The 22,350-nt window shown below is 38.7% G+C and overlaps 1 protein-coding gene across 1 annotated transcript; it reads right to left on the reverse strand.

Annotated features, from left to right (window-relative positions):
- Nucleotides 1–1,391: 1,391 nt before the first annotated feature.
- On the reverse strand, nucleotides 1,392–1,871 carry LOC145164313 (secreted RxLR effector protein 161-like). The gene has a single exon (XM_079083043.1). It carries the CDS (start codon nucleotides 1,869–1,871, stop codon nucleotides 1,392–1,394), a length of 480 nt encoding a protein of 159 aa, XP_078939169.1.
- Nucleotides 1,872–22,350: the final 20,479 nt, after the last annotated feature.

Here is a 22,350-nt window from a genome sequence, read left to right on the forward strand (position 1 = left end):
GAAGAGAAGGGAAGGATTTCAAGCCAAGGGATGAGAAAAGGTTGTTAGATCCGTTGCTATTTCATCCAAGAGCTTCTGTGAAAGGTAAAAAGTCCACACCATTCTCATTTTGTTGGGTAGATCTCATGGTTATGGAGTTAAGGGCTTTTTCCATCTAATATAGGGACTTTGAGTGTATTGAGTGCATATAGAGATTTGTACTTCAGATCTGGACCTTGGGAGATCCCTAGAGTGCAAAGGTCATTGCTTTATTCAGCCATAATAGAGCTTTTGCATGAATAACCCTTAATAGATCATGTTATTGGCCTTTCAAGCCCTAAGTGACATGCCTGGACGTAAAGCTTGTGGCTTTACGTGATAATAGACCCTTAGATGTTGGATCTAGAGTTTGGAAAGGTTTTCTGCCTTGAGATCGTCTCGATGAGGAATGAGTTTGAATGGACTCGCCGAGTCGATGAGCCGACTCGACGAGTCGGTTAGGGTTTGTCCCGATGAGCTTGATCATGCGATAACTCGGCAAGTTGGGGGTCAACTCGTCGAGCTAAGCTGGATCTTCACGAGACTTCTGAGGAAACAAGTGGACTCGATGAGTCGCACGGATGCACTCGGCGAGTCGGGTCAAACATGGACTGATGACTTGAGGGTTTGGTCAAACATGAGTAATGGAGACCATGGAGGGGTAAAATGGTCTTTTATCCACTTTAAGAGTTATTGAGAGGAAGAATAGCCTTCGGTTTATTAGACTCGTGAAAAGAGTATTAATTAGAGATATTCATCCTTAGTGTTAGGCGGAGGCTAGTTCGAGATTCGAGTACGAGGTTATTTGCTTACTTGCTTACGAGGCGAGTCTTCTCACTATACTTACCATGAGTGGTATCTTTGTGTGACCGGAGGGTCTTGTATGCTTATATTGAGTATTGTGATATCCTGCATTATGTCTTTGTGATTTATGTTGTGTATTATTGTTATGAGCTTATTTAGATAGGACCAGAGGGTCACCCGAGTTGTGGGACCGGAGGGTCTCCACTGAGACACATTGACCGGAGGGTCTTATTCGCATTACAGCCTCGAGTGGCTAATGTGATATGTGCGGTATTTTGGGGAACTCACTAAGCTTCGTGCTTACTGTGTTATGTGATATGTGTTTCAGGTTCTTCTCAGGATCGCGGGAAGGCGCCTGCTTGATTGTACACATCAGAGAAAAGTTATGTTTCGAGGATCCTGTATTATTAATCAAACAATTATGGATATGCGTTTTGTAAATTAAATAAATGGGATTTTTGTGAAATGTGTTATGAGAGTTATGTGGTTTTAAAATGAAAACATTGTTTGAAAATTTACGGTGTTACACAAATGCGAATGGCAGTCTCAGAATCGCAATACAAAGGGATTCACTTCATATTGATGCCATAGTCACGAAGCTGACTTTGAATCCAGATAAGTTGTGAAGTACGAGAGGCAGCGACTATGTACACTACCTCAGTAGTTGATAGGGAGACGCAAGTTTGCTTTTTAGATTGCCAACTTTCGAGTTTGCCATCAAGGAATTGACGTCCTCCCGTTGTACTTTTTCGATCTAGCCCGCAACCTCTGAGATCAGCATCCAAAAACGCTTGCACAAAGAACCCTGAACTTGAAGGGTACCATATTCCGAGCGAGGATGTTTGTTTGAGATACCTGAATATGATCTTTACAGCGGTCATGTGGGTTTCGCACGGATTCGCTTGAAACCAGGCACAATAGCAAACAAAAAACATGATGTCTGGACGACTAGCGGTTAGATAGATTAAAAACCCTATCATTTGACGATAAAGTGTCATATCAGCCATCGGTTTGTCCAAAGACATTGATAGTTTCATTCCGAATGCCATTGGAACCTTCACCTTTGAATCACCCACCATTCCAAACTTGGCAAGCAAGGTCTTCGTGTAAGCCTCCTGGTTGATAAAAATTCCCTCCTGACTCTGTTTTATGTTCAAACCAAGGAATCACCCACCATTCCATCAACTTTCGGAACTCAGCAGTCAAGTTGGGGTTAGTTGATCCGAAGATGATGTCATCATCGTAAATTTGGACGATCATCAAGTGGTCACCATCTTTCTTGTGAAAGAAGGTTGGGTCGACCGATCCTTGTTTAAATTTATCCTGTTTTAAAAAGCGAGTAAGAGTTTCGTACCAGGCTCTTGGAGCTTGCTTTAGACCATTAACTGCTTTGTCCAGAATATAATAGTGGTTCGGATATTTTTCGTTTATGAACCCTGGTGGTTGTTCCACATACACTGTTTCTTCTAGTTCCCCGTTCAGAGAGGCACACTTAACATCCATCTGATATACTTCAAAGTTCTTGTGTGCAGCGTATGCCAAGAAGATGCGAACTGATTCCAGTCTTGCAACTGGTGCGAATGGTTCTTCGTAATCTATACCCTCTTCTTGGAAATATCCTTTAACAACTAGTTGTGCCTTGTTTCTTATCACATTTCCCTCCTTATCCATCTTGTTACAAGATACCCATTTTAGACCAACAACAAATGCATCCTTTGGAGTGGGAATTAGTCTCCAGACCTTATTGCGTTCAAACTCATTGAGCTCATCCTGCATTGCTTGTACCAAATCAGAATGATCAAGAGCAATTTCAACATTTTTATGTTCACTTTTGGAGATAAACGAATTGAACATGCAATACTCCACTTTAGATAATAGTGTAGTCTGTTTCGCTTTTTGTTGTGCTCTCGTAAGAACTCCTGAAGAAGATTCTCCTATAACTTGTGTTTTTGGGTGATCTCTGGTCCATTTGGTCAAAGGAGGGTAACTTGGATCATATGTTGGATCCAGTTCAGTATTAACGTCCTCAAATTCTGATTGCACATCCAAATCGTCATTCATATTCGTATTTCCATTCTCCCCCTCGAATGATGGATGTTCCCCTTCATCTTGAATAGGATTCTCCCCCTGGATCGAACCTTCATTGTCTAGTGGAAGGGTTGAATCCTCCTGCTTTTAGTGTACCAGGTGTGGATGTTGATGTATAACCCCCCTGAAACTAAGCATTAGTAGCATTTGCACCTTGTGATTGAGAAAAAATTTCAGAGTCTTTCGGAGTGGGGTGCTCGTGTTACATATCTTTCATAGCATCATCAATGATTTTCTTTAGTTCGTTTTCCTTGTTGTCTATGACTTTGGATTTAGAGGAGATGGCCTTTTCTGGCTCGTCGAACAAGATCATGAACTCCTCATAGAGATTAGAGAGTGGAATTGTAACTGGATTCGGCTTGGGAAAGATCTCTTTTTATTGATTGTCATTCTTTTGATACTTCTTCAAATAGTTGTCATCAAATGTGACATAGTAGGTTTCTTCTATCTTTTTGGACCTTTTGTTGAGAACCCTATATGCCTTAGAAGTCAGAGAATACCCTAAGAAAATACCCTCATCAGCCTTCACATTGAACTTGGTCCTATGCTCTTTGGAATTGAAAATAAAGCACCTGGAGCCAAATACATGAAAGAATTTGACATTAGGTTTAGGATTATTTAAAATTTCATAGGGAGTAACAGAAAGGTCGGTTTCGTCCAGCTTTCATAAGTGAAGATCGATCTGCTTTGTAAAATCCTTGAGCTTGAAAGTGGCTTCTGATTTCTGCTTAAGAAAATGCACCCAAGTGAATCTAGAAAAATCATTTACAATTATAAGTATATATATTTGTTTCCATCGATGCTTTCAATTGCAGAAGGACCACAAAGGACTATATGCAACAGTTCAAGTGGTTCAGTCATTTGTATTTACAATTGTTGGATGACTCTTCCTGCTCAGCTTCCCCATTTCGCAGGCTGCACAAAGATGTTGCTTATCGAATTTTTAGGAGTGAAAGCCCTCACACGTGATCACCAAGAACAAGCTTATTTATGTCTTTGAAATTAAGATGCGAGAGTCTTCGGTGCCATAGCCAGCTATCATCAGTCGAAGCTTTCGTAAGTAGGCAGATAGCAGGCTTCCCTTTGATGGGATTCATATTCAGTGGATACATCTCGCCTTTGCGTTTGGACTTGAACAGCACAGTTTTGGATTGCTTCTCAATAATCTCTGATCCCTCGTCATCGAATGAAACTTTTAATCCTGTGCCCACAACCAACTGCGAAACATTGATCAGATTGTGTTGTAGGCCTTCCACATATGCGACCTTGCGAATGGAAAATTCACCATCCGTGATCATTCCGTAACCCTTTATTTCTCCAAGTGAATTATTCCCAAATTTCACTTTTCCACCATATTTTAATGTTCTAAACTCTCTCAGCTCTTTCTTCCTTCCTGTCATGTGACACGAGCATCCACTATCTATATACCATTCAGAATCAAACTGCTTGTCACGAATCACCTATAAAATTCAAAGAGATTTAGGAACCCAAAGTTGTTTGGCTCCACGTGAGGCTTTCACAGAAACAGAAAAAGTAATAGCGACATCAACCAAATAAGATCTTTTAATTAATGTGGTATTATCTTTCTTTGTTATTTGGAAAACTGTGATCCTATTATCTTTTACGTTCTTACCCTTTGTGGTTATTTTTCTTTGCTTATTTTGGATTTGTTGTTTGACCACTTTATGCTCAACTTTCTTTGAGTTAGTTTCGGACCCCTTGAATGGAATGTTAGGCTCCGAAACTATCTTTCCTTCGCCCTTAACATTTTGTGATGTTTTGGCAGTATTTGAAACACTTTTGATAGGAAAAACGTGAGACTTTGACTTCTCCATAGGTTTCGCTTGTTTGGAAAAAGTAGATTTTTGAAAAAAATTTAGCTTTTGAAACCTGTGGAGACTGAGACTTAGTTTGTGAAAAAATCCTAGGGTTCGCATGTGAAGAGACTTACGCATTTGGGTTGGATGATTTTTATTGAATTTTTTTTTTTGGGATTTCTAGATTTCCAAAAATTCTTTCTTTCCTTCAGATTTTTATTATATCTCGCATTTCTTTGACGTTTTTGAGTTGCGAACTGCTCAGAGGATTATGAACATTAGCCTTAGATTTCGGCTTTCTAACAGGAGTTTTGGTCTGTTCAGATGATATATCACTTCGAACGTTCTTGGGTCCACTTGGACTCCCTTTTTCGTAGCTCGAGTTAACTTTATTCAATGGTTCTGCTATGTATCTGCACTTCATTTTCCAAGAGGTCATTTTAGAGAGACCTTTGGTTTCATCCGCGTTGTCAATGGGAGCAAACGAGAAATACTCATCACAACCGTCGACATTGTCTTCTTCTACCAAGGACGTTAGTTCAACTGCTTGATTTTTGTTCAGTCCCTTAGTTGCGAAAACCTGGTTAGGAATAGTTTGAACCTTTGGGAAAACTGTTGCTTTTGATTTCAAAACGTTTGAATCATTTTTAGAAATGCGGGCAAACTCAACTGAATTTTCATAAATTAAAACTTTCGCAGGTTCAGGTTTGTTTTTAACAAATTCTGAGCAATCAACCTCATCCTCCACAGAGATTTCACTCATATTATTATCATCGTCAAATTCAGAAATATTTTCCACGTTAAGTGTATTTTCTGAACTTAACTTAGTGTTTAATAAGTTAAATTTCTGTACAGTATCAGATTTAATTTGCTCTTTGTCTTTTTTCTTAAAATCAGGTTCAGCATGTCTTTGTGTTCTTTAGACTGTATGTATGTTTGGATTTTGTCTAGTCCAATTCTGTAAGCATCAGAGACCTCTTCAGACGAAACTATGGATCGCATTTGATATAGTCTGCATCGATTTCATCCTCTTTCATTTCAAGAAACGGTAAAATCATCTTATGAATTTTCTTTCTAATTTCACAATCCAAATGTAACTGGGTAATATTGAAATAGAGTCTTTTAGCAATCATACAAAAAATATTGCGCTGTCTTAATAACCCTATATTGTCTCTTTGAAAATAAATCATCTCATCTCTAGACTTAGATAAATCTTACTCTAACTTCTCTATCCATATGCGTCTCTCTTCACTTTTGTTCGAAACCCTGCCGAGTTGATCGATTAAATTAGAATTAGTTAATCGGGTTCATTTTAAACTATCACTGAAACTTGAAAAAGTAAATTTTAAATCATCTAATTCGGTTTCATATCGAGACACATGTATATTTAGAGATTTAAGAATTGTGTGTACCTTGTTTATCACCTTCTCACATTCACTGATTTGCTCAGGGACGGGTTTCACAGCAAAACAACTGTCTGAAACTTCATTGTTCACCATCAAGCATCTTCCACTAGAATTCGAAACGTCATTTTTCACCACGAAGCTTCTCCCGTGAGTTGGCTTACAAACCTCTTCGTCCTCAGAGTCAGTCGACCAGACTTCGACTCTACCAAACTCATCATCCTGTTCCTGCACAACAAAAGTAGGTTTAGCATCATCAGCACTTTTCTTCTTCTTAATCTCCTCAAGCTTTCGGAGATAGTAAGCCTCATCATCTTCTCCTTCTTTCTTCTCATCTAACCTCCTTAACATGCACTCCTTAGCCAAATGATTTTTGCCTTGACAATAATTACAGTCATAGCCGGAGTCACCTACAAGCTTCTTTTCTTTCTTCGTTTCTTCCTTTTGAGAGTTGTTTGCACTCTCATCCTTTACCTTCTCAGAACTGTAACTACCCTTCCAATTTTGGTTTTTGTTGCGAGTGAAGTTCTTCTTTGCAAACTTCCTTGGATTTGACACCATCAAAGCATATTCTTCTTTTGTGAGTTCGCAATCAGAGAGATCAGACACAGAATCTTCTTTGTCAACATTCTTGCCTTTCACAACAAGAGCTAGAGAACCCATTCTAGAAACAACTTTTCCCTCATTTTTCACTTCAACCTCATGTGACCTTAGAATACCAACAAGCCTTTCCAAGGAGTAGTTTTTTAACTGCTCGTGTGCTTTAACAGTCGACACCATAGCTTTCCACTCAGATCTTAACCCGTTCATGAACGTGACCTTCTGTTCTATCACTTCACGTTTTATCTTGTGCTTCACCATTCTACTCAAAAGATGGTTGTAACGGTTGAAAGTTTGATCGAGTTTCTCCTATGGCTTTTGAACGAATGCTCCAAACTCCGAAAGCAACAAAGTTTGAGTAGAGTGATCAAGATCAGCGTCACTTGAGTATAGTCATCCAAGCCTCTCCCATATTTCTTTTGCAGTTTCGCAGGAGCTTACTAAGCGATAAGTGTCGGCATGCAAAGCAAACCAGATGATCCTCATGGCTTTGACATTACTAATCAATTTGTCTTTTTCATCCTGTGGTATTTTCTCCACCTCAAGAATAAGAGCATTGTACTCGGATTGAGTTTTGATAACGTTTTTTGTACCAGAATGAGCAAGCGTCTCCTTTGTTATTGCGTCCCATATCAAGGAACCATGATCTTCAAGCCCTATTACATAATCTTCCAAGTGCAGTGCCCACACTTCATAGTCGTTTGGAAACAGAATAGGGATCGTTGTTGTAGATCCAATACCGCTTGAGAGATTGATTGAGTTAACGGAAGAATCATCAGGCTGCATGGTTTTCGATTCAATAATTACCTGTAAGAATCAGATGTGTAAACCTAATACTGAGTTTAGGTTAAAATAAAGATCAAGATACATCGTCTAAGATCGATGAACACGATGAAGACAAATAACTCCAGATCCTATTAAAGTGGAAACCCTAATAGCAATTTAACATAAGAGATGCGTATGGATTACACAGTCTCCTGCTCTCATACCAATTGTTATTAATAAATCTTATAAAGATCGATTAGATTCAAACAAGTATAAGAATCAAAACATAGAAAAGATAATCAACGTTGTGTCGAATGATTAATAATCATAGCCTTAGAAGAGCTCGATGTTGAACTGCTACTTTAAAGGTTGTGTAGGGTTTACAAGATTGACGATTACAAGAAACGGTGCATGCATGCACATTAAATAGTAAAACCCAATAAATAAATAACAGTTGGACAGGCCCCACCCGGATACAAAAATAGACTAACCTATAAACCACAATGACGCAACACATAAGGCCTAACAATTTCTTCAGCAAACATGCATGAAAAAAAGAATCTATTATTGACTGGTGTTCGAAGAAAAATGCACCATTATATCTAATTAATAAATTCAATTGTTGGACTTATTTAAATTTTAGGAAATAAATAAGACAAATAAAATCATATAAATTAAAGATGATATTAATTCATAATGATTTATTTTATAAATAGAAAACAATGTTTCTATAACATATTATATCTATAAACGAGATATCAAATAAATATAATTACTACTTTTTAAAATACATATAATCATATTTGATTAATACATATAATCATACGTGAATAAATACATGATAATAATTATTAAATCGAGAACACGAAAACACATTTTGTCTACATAAATCAAATATGATTAATTACATTTAATCACATTTGATTATATACAGGAGAACAACTATTGAATCGAAAACGCGAAAAAAATCGTGTCCACATTAATAATATGCGATGAAATACTAATAATCACATGTGATTAAATACATGAGAAAAATTAGTGAATCGAGAATACGAAAACAAATATTGTCCACATATATCATATGTGATTAGATACATATAATCACATGTGATTAAATACAAGAAACAACTATTAAATCCAGAACACAAAAACGAATCGTGTCCACATAAATCACATGTGATTTAATACTTATAATCACATGTAATTAAATCCATGAGAAATATTATTGAATTAAGAACGCCAAGATAAATCTTGTCCTCATTAATCGCATGTGATTATATGTATTTGCTTAAATACATGAGAAAAAAATTATTAAATCGAAAACACAAAAATGAATCATTTCCATATAAATCTTATCTGATTATATACATATAAATCACGTCCAATGCAACTACAAGTTATTTAATCACATGTGCTTATATGTATCCAATCACATATGATTTATGTGGACCATATTCATTTTCGCGTTCTCGATTCAAAAATTGTTATGTGTACACTTTAATAATATGTGCTTAAATAAATTTAATTACATGTGATTATATGTATCTAATCACATATGATTTTATTTGAAAAAATTAATTTTATCCATATAAATCATATATGATTAAATGCATCTAATCACATGTGATTATATACACGAGAACAAATGTTGACTTAATGACGCGGAAACAAATCTTGTCGATATAAATCATATATGATTAAATACATACAATCACATGTGATTATATTTATCCAATCACATATGATTTATGTGGACAAGATTCATTATCGCATCATCGATTTAATAATTTTTCTTTGTCAACTTTAATCATATGTTATTAAATAAATCTATCTACTCACATGTGATTATATGTATATAATCACATATGGTTTGCATGGACAAAAAAGAATCTTGCCAATATTGTAACACTCAAAATTTTCAAACAAACTTTTCATTTTTAAGATTCCCAAAAACATAGTTTTTAACACCATTCCATATCAAATATAATTGTCAAATACATAACATCATAAAACCAAGACATGGTATCCCAGAATCCCGAAGTATCCCCATTAGCAGATGAGTGTGTACAATCATGTCGGCGTCTTCCCGCGATCCTGAGAGGTACTTGAAAAACACTTACATCAACACTGTAAGCACCAAGCTTAGTGAGTTCCCCAAAATACCACATACACAAATAATTAGCCTCTCGTGGCTATAACTCAATAAGGACCCTCTGGTCATGTGTCTCAGTGAAGACCCTCCGGTCTCACGCCTCGTTATGGACCCTCCGGTCATAGTTCAATATATATACACATAATAATATAACAACATACGTCACAAAGACAGAATGCATAATAACACATATATAAGAAAGTAAGACCCTCCGGTCAGTAACACAATTAATACCCTCCAGTCACACATGAATCACCACACAGGTAAGTATTGTGAGAAGACTCACCTCTCGTAGAAAAGCAAGTAAACCTCGCACCCGTACCGCCGGTCTAGACTCCTCCTAAAATATGGCACACGTAACACTAATTAATAAATAATGTTAATAACCTCGATTTGCTAGACCGAGCCTCTCAACTAAATCTTAGAAGGATAAAAATACTATTTTGCCCTCCTTGGTCAAAAGTCCACAATTTGACCTAAAACTCAAAAGTCAACGAAAGTCAACACCCAGCGCATACGCTGGGCGTACAACTCTCTACGTTGGGCGTACAGCTGGCTAAGGATGCGATGGGTATTCTCCACCCTACGCTGCACGTAGCTAGGAGTACGCATGACGTACTCCTCGATCTCCCTCTTCTCACTTCTTTTGGTCTTAACCCGTTAAGACAAGCATTCCAACCATAGATCTGAGCTAAATAAGACCTATTACTTCATAATGTTGCTGACTTTAAGCCTTTGCATGGCTAGTCAAGACCCATTTTCAAAAACTCTAACTTTCTCAACACAAAACACCATACAAGTCATGCATGAAGAGATTAAGACGTCCAATCACTCATTTTTATGGATTAGAACAATCTAATACACCTAAAAGGACAGAAGAACAGCTCTGGAGTTCACCAAACTCACAAATTTCTAAACTTGGGACCTAAAACCCTAAAAAGGACCCAAAACAAGAACTAGAACAAACAATGAACAAGTTTTGAACTTGGTACCTCTGGAACCAACTGAAGTAGAACTTAGATCCAAGAGCTAGAAGCACAAGCTATCCTTCCTTCAAGGTTCCTTCTCCACCAAAAGCTTTACAAGAACACTCAAATGAGCCACAAGCACTCATACAAGCTAGGGGAATGAGATTAGTGTTTGGAGGAGGTTGGAGGCTGATAATGGTGGCTAGAAATGAGGCCATCAAGTTCTTTAAATAGGGACACAAAAAGATATTAGGGTTTCATTTTGAGCCTAGTACTCCCAGCGTACTAGGTCGCCTCTGCGATCATGCTAAGTGCAAGAGTACGCTGCGTGAACACATGCGTACGCCCCACGTACTCATATTCCACCTATTCATAATAAGGACTAATCTTGACATATACATAAATGATTAAGGTCAGAGAAACTATACCTCTTTTGGGATGTTACAATTCTCCCCCACAAGAATCCTACTTCGCCCTTGAAGTCATTCTCCGGAAACAGCTCTGGATACTGCTCACGCATCTCGGACTCCGGCTCCCAAGTCCACCCCGAACCTCTCTGGTGTTGCCACTGAACCTTAACCAAGTTCACTGCCTTGTTCCTCAAGGTATTCACTCTCCTATCAAAGATCTCCACTGGCCTCTCAATATAATTCAGGCAATCATCAACCTGAATGTCCTCCAAAGGGATCACAGCCGTCTTGTCGGCTACACACTTCCTCAGTAGGGATACATGCAAGGTGTTGTGAATCTGACTCAACTCTTCAAGCAGCTCTAACCGATAAGCTACCTTTCCCACTCGAGAAACCACCCTGAAAGGTCCAATGAATCTGGGACCCAACTTGCCCCGCTTCCTGAATCGGATCACATCCTTCCATGGTGATGCCTTTAGGAGAACAACGTCGTCGACATGAAATTCCAGCTCAGAACGTCGTCGGTCTACGTGACTGTTTTGACCACTCTGGGTCGTCAGTAACCTCTCTCTGACCTATTGGATAAGTTGTATCGTCTTGAGCACTACCTCAGTGCTCCCTATAACTCTCTCTCCGACCTCCCCTCAACAGATAGGAGTCTGGCACCTCCTCTCATATAAAAGCTCAAAGGGAGGCATCCCAATGCCAGAGTGGTGGCTGTTGTTGTAAGAAAACTCAGCAAAAGGGAGGTAGGAGTCCCAACTCCCACCAAAATCAATAACGCAAGCGCATACATATCCTCGAGCGTCTGAAGCGTCCGCTCGCTCTGCCCGTCCATCTACGAATGGAATGCGGTGCTAAAATGTATCCGGGTACCCAACTCTTCATGAAATCTCTTCCAGAATCTGGAAATAAAGCGCACATCTCAGTCGAACACAATAGATGTCGGTACGCAGTGCCGAGCCACCACCTCTCGAACATAGATCTCGGCCAACTTCTCTGCGGAAGAGTTCTCACTTATAGCTAAGAAGTGAGCACTCTCTGTCAACCGGTCCACTATCACCCAGGTAGTGTCCACACCCTTCGCAGTCCTCGGTAACTTGGTAATGAAATCAATTCAAACATCTTGCGACAGTTCAAACATCTATCTACAAACCATGCCACATCTCTCTTCATGCAGGGCCACCAATAATTGTGCTTTAGGTCTAGATACATCTTTGTAGCCCCCGGGTGGATAGAAAACCTTGACTTGTGGGACTCTTCCATCAAAATCCGTCGAGCTTGACCCACATATGGCACCCATACACGCCCATGGAGAGTCAAAATCCCCTTACTGTCTATGTCAAACGCCGAAACCTGCCCGATCACACGTTCACTCTTATGGTTTTCTTCCTTTATGGCCTCCGCATGGGCCTCCTTGATGACATCCAATACTGGAGTCATCATTGTCATCCGCATACATACATCTCGTATCGGGGCATTCACTGCTCGGCGACTCATGGCATCGGCCACCACATTAGCCTTGCCTAGATGATACAAAATCTCACAACTGTAGTCCTTCACTACATCCAACCACCTCCTTTGCCTCATATTCAAGTTGGATTGATCCATAAGGTATCGCAGGCTCTTATGGTCCATGTAAATGGTACACCGAACACTATAGAGATAATGACGCCAGATCTTGAGGGCGAATACTACCGCCCCCAACTGCAAATCATGGGTGGGATATCTCGTCTCGTGAGGCTTCATCTGCCTCGACACATACGCTATCACATGCCCTCTCTACATCAACACAGCACCTAAACCTGCTATGGATGCATCACAATAGACTATGAAGTCCTCTAATCCCTATGGGAGGGCTAGAACTGGAGCCTCACATAATCTCTGGAGAAGGGTCTCGAACGATGCCTGCTACTTAGGCCCCCAAGCAAAAGCAACATCCTTCCTGGTCAACTTGTTGAGAGGAACAACAACCTTGGAGAAATCCCTGATAAATATCCAATAATAACCTGCCAAGCCAGGGAAACTCCGAGTCTCGGATGGAGATCTCGACACCTCCCACCGCATTACCGCCTCAATTTTGGCTGGATCAACCAAAATACCGCTGCTCTGCGCGTTGGTTAAGCATGCGACGGGGATTCTCCACCCTACGCTGCGCGTAGCTGGGAGTACGCACGAAGTACTCCTCGGTCTCCCTATTCTCACTTCTTTTGGTCTTAACTTGTTAAGACAAGCATTCAAACCATAGATCCAAGCTAAATAAGACCTATTATACTTTATAAATTTGTTGACTTTAATCCTTTTCACGGCTAGTCAAGACCAAATCTCAAAAACTCTAACTTTCATAACACAAAAAGACCATACAACTCTTTCATGAAGAGATTAAGATGTCCAGGCACTCATTCTTATGGATTAGAACACTCTAATACACCTAAAAGGACAGACGAATAGCTTTGGAGTTCACCAAACTCACAAAGTTCCAAAAATGGGACATAAAATCCTATAAAGAACCCAAAACAAGAACTAGAACAAACATTGAACAAGTTTTGAAATTGGTACCTCTGGAAGATGCATCAAATGAAGTAGAACTCATATCCAAGAGCTAGAAGTACAAGCTATCCTTCCTTTAAGGTTCCTTCTCCACTAAAATCTTTACAAGAACACTCAAATGAGCCACAAGCACTCACACAAGCTAGGGGAACGAGATTAGGGTTTGGAGGAGGTTGGTGGCTGATAATGGTGGCTAGAAATGAGACCATCATGTTCTTTAAATAGGGACATATGAAGATATTAGGATTTCATTCTGAGCCTAGTACGCCAGTGTACTAGGTGGCCTCCGCGATCATGCTAAGTGCATGAGAATGCTACGCGTATATATGTCTACGTCCCGCGTACTCGAATGACACCTCTTTCACAATAAGGACTAGTCTTGACATTTAAATAAAAGATTAGGGTTCGAGAAACTATACCTCTTTTTGGAATGTTGCAAATATAAATCATATATGATTAGATATTTATATTCACATGTGATTATATACACGAGAACAACTATTTAATCAAAAATGCAAAAGCAAATCTTTTTCCACAATAATCATATGTGATTAAATATTATATAATCAGATTTGATTAAATACATGAGAAAAATTATTGAATGAAAAACATGAAATTGAAGCATGTCTATATAAATCATATGTGGTTAGATACATACAATCATATATGATTATATGTATCTAATCATATTTAATTTATGTGACTAAATACATATAATCAAACATGATTTATGTGATTATATGCATTTAATAACATTTGGTTGCAATGAAGGTATGGTTGAGATGGGTGACAGTACGTGGCGGTGGTGTGGTGGAGATGGATGGTGGTGGATTGCGACGAAGGAAAAGGAGGATGGTGGGGGTGGTGGTGGTAAGTGTTGGTCGTGGATGGTGGCTGATAAGGGTCGTGGCTGATAGTTGGTTTATGGTCGCTGTGGGTGGTGGGGGGTCGTGGTGGTGATGGTGACAAGTGGTGGATGTAACACCCATAAAAATCAAGCCACTTTAAAACTTTTTCAAACATCCAAAAGCCATTAGTTATTACAAATGTTTTCGAAATAGTTTCATATCAGAGTATCCCAGAAACCATAAGTCCAAAACACGAGGATGTGTACAGTCACGCCTTCGCATTGCCGAGTCATCTGCAGCACCTGAAACAATAAACTGAAACCGTAAGCACAAAGCTTAGTGATTTCCCCCAAAATACACGTACACACAAATATACGCATATAATCACAAACAACATACTATGAGTCCAATCAACCATCGTGTTGGAATACCCCAGGCCCTCAACCATCGGGTTGGAATGCCAACATACTATGTGTACAATCATCCATCGGGATGGAATACCCCAGGCCTATTGATTGATACACGAAGCAGCCCAGTCTCACCGTATACAATGACAAATATGTCGGGTCCAATCAACCATCGGGTTGGAATACCCTAGGCCCAATCAACCTCCGGGTCTAGTCATCCATCTGGATGGAATACCCTAGGTTGGAATGCCAATATATATATATATATATATATATATATATATATATATATATATATATATATATATATATATACCGGGTCCAGTCATCCTCGGGATGGAATACCCTCGGCCCACAACCACCTGGTTGGAATGCCCACATACTATGAGTCCAATCATCCTCGGGATGGAATACTCACGGCCCACAACCATCGGGTTGGAATGCCTAGGTCTATTGTCTCATTGTACAAAGCAGCTAAGCCGCAACCACTAATCAAACATGTGCACATATATCAGATAATCACATAGCAGTCTATAGACAGACAAACAGATCTAACAGATCATAAAATCATAATAGCATCCTATCTACCAGGATACCGATCTAACAGATCATAATAGCATACTCAAATATCAGCACACAGATCTAATAGATCAGTACATCATAACAGCATACTAAATATCATCAATCCAACGATGCTTAACTGTATATACTCAGAGGTGAGATAGTCACCCAGACAGGTGATCCTACTCTAAAACCACAACCAAACAAGGAACAGCTAAGAGAGCTTAGATCAAGATTCCTCAGTCTATCCTACATGACTATATACAGTGTAACGCCCGCAAATCCGGGCTAGTCAATTTAGAGACAATGAGCGTCAAAAATGAGTTTTTTATAGAAGATTATTTAGAAGGATTAATCTTAACCAAGTTATAGTATATGTTACAAGGGTTTCGTACATATAAAGAACGCTGAAATTCGAGTTATAACGAATAAGTTATGGCTCGTCGAAGTTTTACGGCGAAACCGACACGACACCGCGTAACGTAAAAAGTGAATTTTTGATAAACTAATTTTTAGCCTTAGATATCTAAATGAAAGCTGTAATATACTTTAAACCAAGAGTGTGCATAAAAAGAACGTCAAAATCTGACTTCGTATGAGGAAGTTATTATTTTCTAAGATTTGGCATAGCAGTGCACAGCCCGAAATTCGAATTTTAGATAGGTCGATATTTGGCCGACACAACCTAAACGAGAATCAAAGATCTCGATAATAGTAGCGCAACGGTAAAAAGACAGACGAAAACGGACGTCGGATGAAGAAGTTATGAATTTTTAACAGACTTTTCCTGTCCCGGCCTGTTAAAAATATAACTTTAAAAATAAAATCAAAATTAGCCGACGGAGTCTAAACGAAAGTTGTAGGGTACGGTCCCGCCTACGCGTGGATATAAAGAACGTCAAAAATAGAGTTCGTATGAACGAGTTATAAATTATAATAGCATATTTACGTATTAAAATAAAGTATAAATAATATATACGTATACATATATATACAAATGTATATATCATTAGAAAGGTATCGACGATGCGGTCATTATAAGACTAGCGTTGAGTACTTTCGACATTAGTTTAGTACACATATCGTTAAATCTATTTAAAATAGTATTATGAAGGGGTGTTTAGTTGTTTATATAACTATAAGGTCATTAAGTAATTATGGAGGGTAGTTTTTGTAAATTCAATTACTATAAATAAGAGTCTTGGGCTCTCATATTTCTTGCACCATTCTCTTGATTCAAGAGTCTTTCTCTTTTTATCCCCCGAGCATTTCGGTCTCTCGTGATTCGACTTCTCTTTCTGTAGTTTTAGTATAGTAAGGTGAGCGTTGAAGCGCTGCACGAATCTTTCTTAAAAAGATTCAGCGACGAAGTTCTGCCCCTGCAGAGCCCGACTCCTAGCTAAAACCCCCTTGTAAGTAAGTTATGCTTACCCTATTTTAATATAGCTTATATTTAAAATTAGTATTGTTATTATGAACTTATAATAAATATTTGAGCTATTATTATGACTTATATAAGTGTCGTTATAATATCTTTTTAACTACTCGCGGTACGGGGAATCTGGTTTAAAGGGCCGCATAGGGTTGTTGGATTTCAGAAGTGCTATATGCCAAAATGGTCCTGCCCTCCGGTGTTTTATGTCTGACCCCTGTCTGTACATAGTGGTTGGAAAGTATTGTTTAAACGCTTATATAATAATAATAATAATAAGACTAATAATTAGTCACGGTAAATATTAGACTAAAATCTAGTGGTAATAATACTAGGTTTCGTCGAAGGAAATTATTTTAAAGTAAACGAAGCGCTGTCCGAGTACCGAGTCACCACCTTATCAAGTGAGTGCATAGTTACTTTCATCTTACACATAGATATGAAGTATTTTATATAAATTACGTGCTATGTGTGCATACTATCTGAATACTTGCTGTCTATGCTGGATGAATGATTTTATACATGTTTTAAAATGATTTAAAATGTATATGTATTTTATATCTACAAATATGTTGGGTATGACATGGGTAGATGAAATAGTTGGTGTGTAATGAAATAAAATGAGGAGAGATAGGTGATGATAGATAGGTGATGATGAATTGGGGATGTAGGATGAAAGATACCATAACCTTGTCCGGCAATGTGGAGATGTAGTCATCTACCAGAGTATAGATGGCGACCACGGACTATTCTAGACAACCCCGTGGAAACACCAGCAGGCTCATAACCTGTAGGTGATGAATTACGAGTTCAGGCGATGTTGTAACTACGTATTCATGTGATGATACTCTAATCCTTACTATGAATTACGAGTTCAGGCGATGTTGTAACTACGTATTCATGCGATGATACTTCAACCCTTACTAGGCGCGTATTGAGGGGGTAATCCCCGGATCATTACTGATTATGTGATGTAGGCAATGATCCTTAGGAAAAGTCCTTAGGAACGAACATATAAGGAAATGTGATGTAAAGAGATGAGAGGTAAATACAATATAGGAGATGACCCTTAAGATAATTCTTTAGGGAATATTAAATGAAGAAAATGGGGATGGGCAATCGGGTTAATTGTTTGACATGTATTATGTCAAGAAACAAATTAACTATATTATTGTGGGTTGTAAACCCTATGTACTCACCAGGTTTCCCAACCTCACCCACTCAAGCTTATTTGTATCACAGGTGCCGATATGAAGCTACTTTACACTGAGAGATGAAAGGGATGTAGATCACTAGTGTAAATAAATGTAAGTTCTGTTTATGCTTATGTTTCTGTATTGACGATGACATCCCAAATGTTTTAAAATGAATAAAATACATTTCTTAGGAAATGCTTTGATAACGTATTTATCATGTTTTTCTGGGAACAAATTCCGCAACATTTTTATTAAACGAAGTACTCTGATTTCTATAAAGCATAAAAAAATCGGTCTTTTCTGGCCGTGAAAATGGGGATGTCACAGTTGGTATCAGAGCATTAGTTTAAGCGAACTTGGAATAAGGATTTATTTCTAGACTTAAACTTAGAATGCTAAGCGATGATCGTAAGGAGTGTGTCTAATATATTTTAGGAAGTACACTTGAATAGGCACAAGCACTAGCTTAATTAGGGAAGATGCCTAAAATGCTTTTATGTGCTAAATGATTTGTGATGCTTTATGATATCGTTTGAGCGGATCTATGGTCTGTTGCCGACCAGATCTGGAAATTTTATGTGCTCAGGTTTCTAAACGTTTAATTACGATATTAGAACTGTCATGTAACTTTTTGGAGTAATATGGAGGAATACGCGTCTAAATCTTCCTCTATCTATATTCTCGTCTCGATACACCGAACACCTGCTTTGGTGTATAGAATGTCATGATAAGGACTCATAGCAAACTGAGCAAATGGAGGAAATGAGAAGGATTACGATAGTGAATGATACCTATCGGAAGATATTTTAAGAGTGATATCTTGCCTTTAGAATGCGTCTAATAAATAATACGTCTAGTACGGGAGAAGTTCACTTTCGATTAGAAGAAAGAAATATTTTTGGTAGAATCCATGAAGTTCTCCCATCGTCTGACATTTCCACTACCAACCGGGTTGAAACAGAATTGATGATTGAAGATACGCATGGAAGAGGTCCTAGTAGAGTCTAGAGAAAATTATATGATTGTTTGGACACATTTGTATGTGTTAAAATTGTTTTTGTGATAATAACTTGGAGAACTTCGAGACAATACTTGAGACGAGTATGAGTAGGTGTGAATGGTAGTAGAGGCCTATACTACCGGAAGCACAGGACTCACACTTGGATCAGGGAAAGTCACAAGGTTACCAAGGCGCTAGTAATTGATTCCGTTTTGTTCATGTATGTCGTTACCATCGTTTCGGTAATGACTAAGACGATGATTATTATTTCGACCTTAGTGGTCATATCATGTCGAGTCCGACTAAGATGAGTATGTTACATGGTTCAGAGAACCAAGATCGATGTAGCATCTGACTTAAGCCAGAAGATTGGAATGAAAGATAATCAAAGCGATCAGTAGAAGTATCGTGATCGTTGTTAAAGCAAGAAACTTGTACCTAGAAGTGCTACATACTAAAAGGTGATTATATCACATTAGGACATGAAGGAAGGTATATTCAGTCTTGGAATTTAACTCTAAGAGACCTGAGTCTAAGCGTTGCAACATACGATGAGAGGTCATTAGAATATGACACATCGATCCATTGTAGTAATAAAAGAACTTATATTAAGTTTGTTAAGAAGAAGAAGGAGTCTCCAGTAAGGATCGAGATTGTGACTTGAAGGTCATAATTTGGAGTCTAACGGAGCAGGTGCAAGATCGAGCATCGCCTGCAGTCAAGGAGTCCAAGAGTTAGATACTCGTTCGAAGCAACATAGAAGTTACGGTTATTACCTAGGATGAAGAAAAAAATATGGAATCATTATACAAGCCCTGTTTCGTTGATTATTCTGGGACGTAATCATCCTAAGGGGGAGATAATTGTAACGCCCGCAGATCCGGGCTAGTCAATTTAGAGACAATGAGCGTCAAAAATGAGTTTTTTATGGAATATTATTTAGAAGGATTAATCTTAACCAAGTTATAGTATATGTCACAAGGGTTCCATACATATAAAGAAGGCTGAATTCCGAGTTATAACGAAGAAGTTATGGTCCGTCGAAGTTTTACGGCGAAACCGGCACGACACCGCGTAACGTAAAAACTGAATTTTTAATAAACTAATTTTTAGCCTTAGATATCTAAATGAAAGTTGTAATATACTTTAAACCAAGAGTGTGCATAAAAAGAACGTCAAAATCTGACTTCGTATGAGGAAGTTATGATTTTTCTAAGATTTGGCATAGTAGTGCACAGCCCGAAATTCGAATTTTAGATCGGTCGATTTTTGGCCGACACAACCTAAACGAGAATCAAAGATCTCATTAATAGTAGCGCAACGGTAAAAAGACAGACGAAAACGGACGTGGGATGAAGAAGTTATGAATTTTTAACGGACTTTTCCTGTCCCGGCCTGTTAAAAATATAACTTTAAAAATAAAGTCAAAATTAGCCGACGGAGTCTAAACGAAAGTTGTAGGGTACGGTCCCGCCTACGCGTGGATATAAAGAACGTCAAAAACGGAGTTCGTATGAACGAGTTATAAATTATAATAGCATATTTACGTATTAAAATAAAGTATAAATAATATATACGTATACATATATATACAAATGTATATATCATTAGAAAGGTATCGACGATGCAGTCATTATAAGACTAGCGTTGAGTACTTTCGACATTAGTTTAGTACACATATCGTTAAATCTATTTAAAATAGTATTATGAAGGGGATCAGCTCCGGAATGTGTTCCTCTTCAAAATACTCCTCCTCTTCTTCTCTTCAGCTCCGGACAGGTTCCGGATCACTTTTCCCTTTGGAACCAATACACTTCAGAATATGTACTTAGGATTGCTAGAGGTTCACTTTCAGGTTCCAACAATCTCCCCCTAAGTGAACTTAGCAATCTAGTAGGCTTAGTTCATTTCTTCCTTGATGAAGGTGTATGCTCTGAACCACCATTCTCGCACCACAATGTACCAAGCCAGTTGACTTACAAACTTTGCCTTAACCTGTTCCGGAGCATCAGACTTGGACGCCCGGGATATGAACTTCTTCAGAGCTTTGGTCAGTACTAGGTGTTTATCAAGGACTCGGAAGAAGTCCTTCTTGTTTGTTCTTCTGGTGGTGTAGACAAACCCTAGAACCGGTTCTTCAATCGGACCATCTGCAAGAATTTCAGCTTCTGGAAGAACAAAGTTGATCTTGGCAACGAATTGTTCGGTTCCGTAAAGGTGTGCAAGTTCGTAATCACATCGGCAGAACTCAGCAACATAATCTTTGAGAAAGCTGAAAATTGTGTGGTAAGCACCCATATTGATGTCATCCTTTTGATTTTCTCTAAAGTAAGCATCTAGGGTAAGGATGTCGTTCGGATTCATTGAAGGAAAATCCGCATCAGTAACGGTCCGGGGAGTTGGCTTGTTCCGGAGGAGATGGAAACGGAATAGAGGACAGTTCAGCTCAAATTTTACTAAAATTTTTCTTCCAAAGCCTTGAACTTTGGTGATCCTCTTCCTTGTCCATACTTCCTTGAAGGTTTGAGCATTCTTTGCATAGAAGGTTTTGATCCTTTCACGCTCTGTCCGGATGATCACTTCCGGATTATCGGTTGGGTGGAGCGGAGGAAACTTCGTGTAGAATTTGCTGTAAGGAGAGAGAGGAAGATCCAGTTGATCAGTGTCATTTGTGGGAAGGTCATAGTAAAGTGTTGGGATGATTTCCTGTGCTTGAAGGATGCCTTCACGGCAAATAGGAGAGATGTCACGCATCGGATCGGGATTGTCTTTTAAGGCTTGAATCTGGATGCTGTCCTCTAGTGCCTTATGAATTTCCTCCTGAGACCATCCATATTTTTGTTTGAGAGGAGGTCTGGAGTGGAAAGCTTGTTGTTCGAAAGTCATTGGTTTCTTCCCTTTGTCTCTTTGAAGCGCATCAATGACCATCTTCATGTTTTCATCAATGATGAATTCCGGAGTGGAAGTTGGAAGCGGTTCTTCCGGAATTTCATCTGGGGTCCGGAGAGGAGAGCCCTGGTCGATTGGGGCTATTTTTGGTTCCGGAATAGGAGTGGGAGACAGCATAGAAGGAGTGGCTCGGAAAGCTTGAGCTGTAAGAAATGATTTTGCCTTATCCATTTTGACGGCCATATCAAAAGCTTCCAGAATAGAGGATGGCCAAGAGACTGCAGACCAGATCCTCTTTTGTTCTTCAGTTAATTCCTTCGGAGTGGTCAGCTTTGGAGCTTGAAGACCAAGAACTCCTTTGGGAGCTTCATCCGGAATATATGCTTCATCATCTTCATCACCTTCGCTTCCTTCAGTGATTCTCAGGATTCCGGAGACGATT

This window comes from Lactuca virosa, chromosome 3 (genome assembly GCF_052849685.1).
Source record: "Lactuca virosa cultivar CGN04683 chromosome 3, Lactuca_virosa_CGN04683_v6, whole genome shotgun sequence".
Lineage (NCBI taxonomy): Eukaryota > Viridiplantae > Streptophyta > Magnoliopsida > Asterales > Asteraceae > Lactuca > Lactuca virosa.

What these genes read in the sequence shown, in the direction of transcription:
- LOC145164313 (XM_079083043.1), bottom strand. Translation starts at nt 1,871, where the DNA reads ATGGCATTCGGAATGAAACTATCAATGTCTTTGGACAAACCGATGGCT.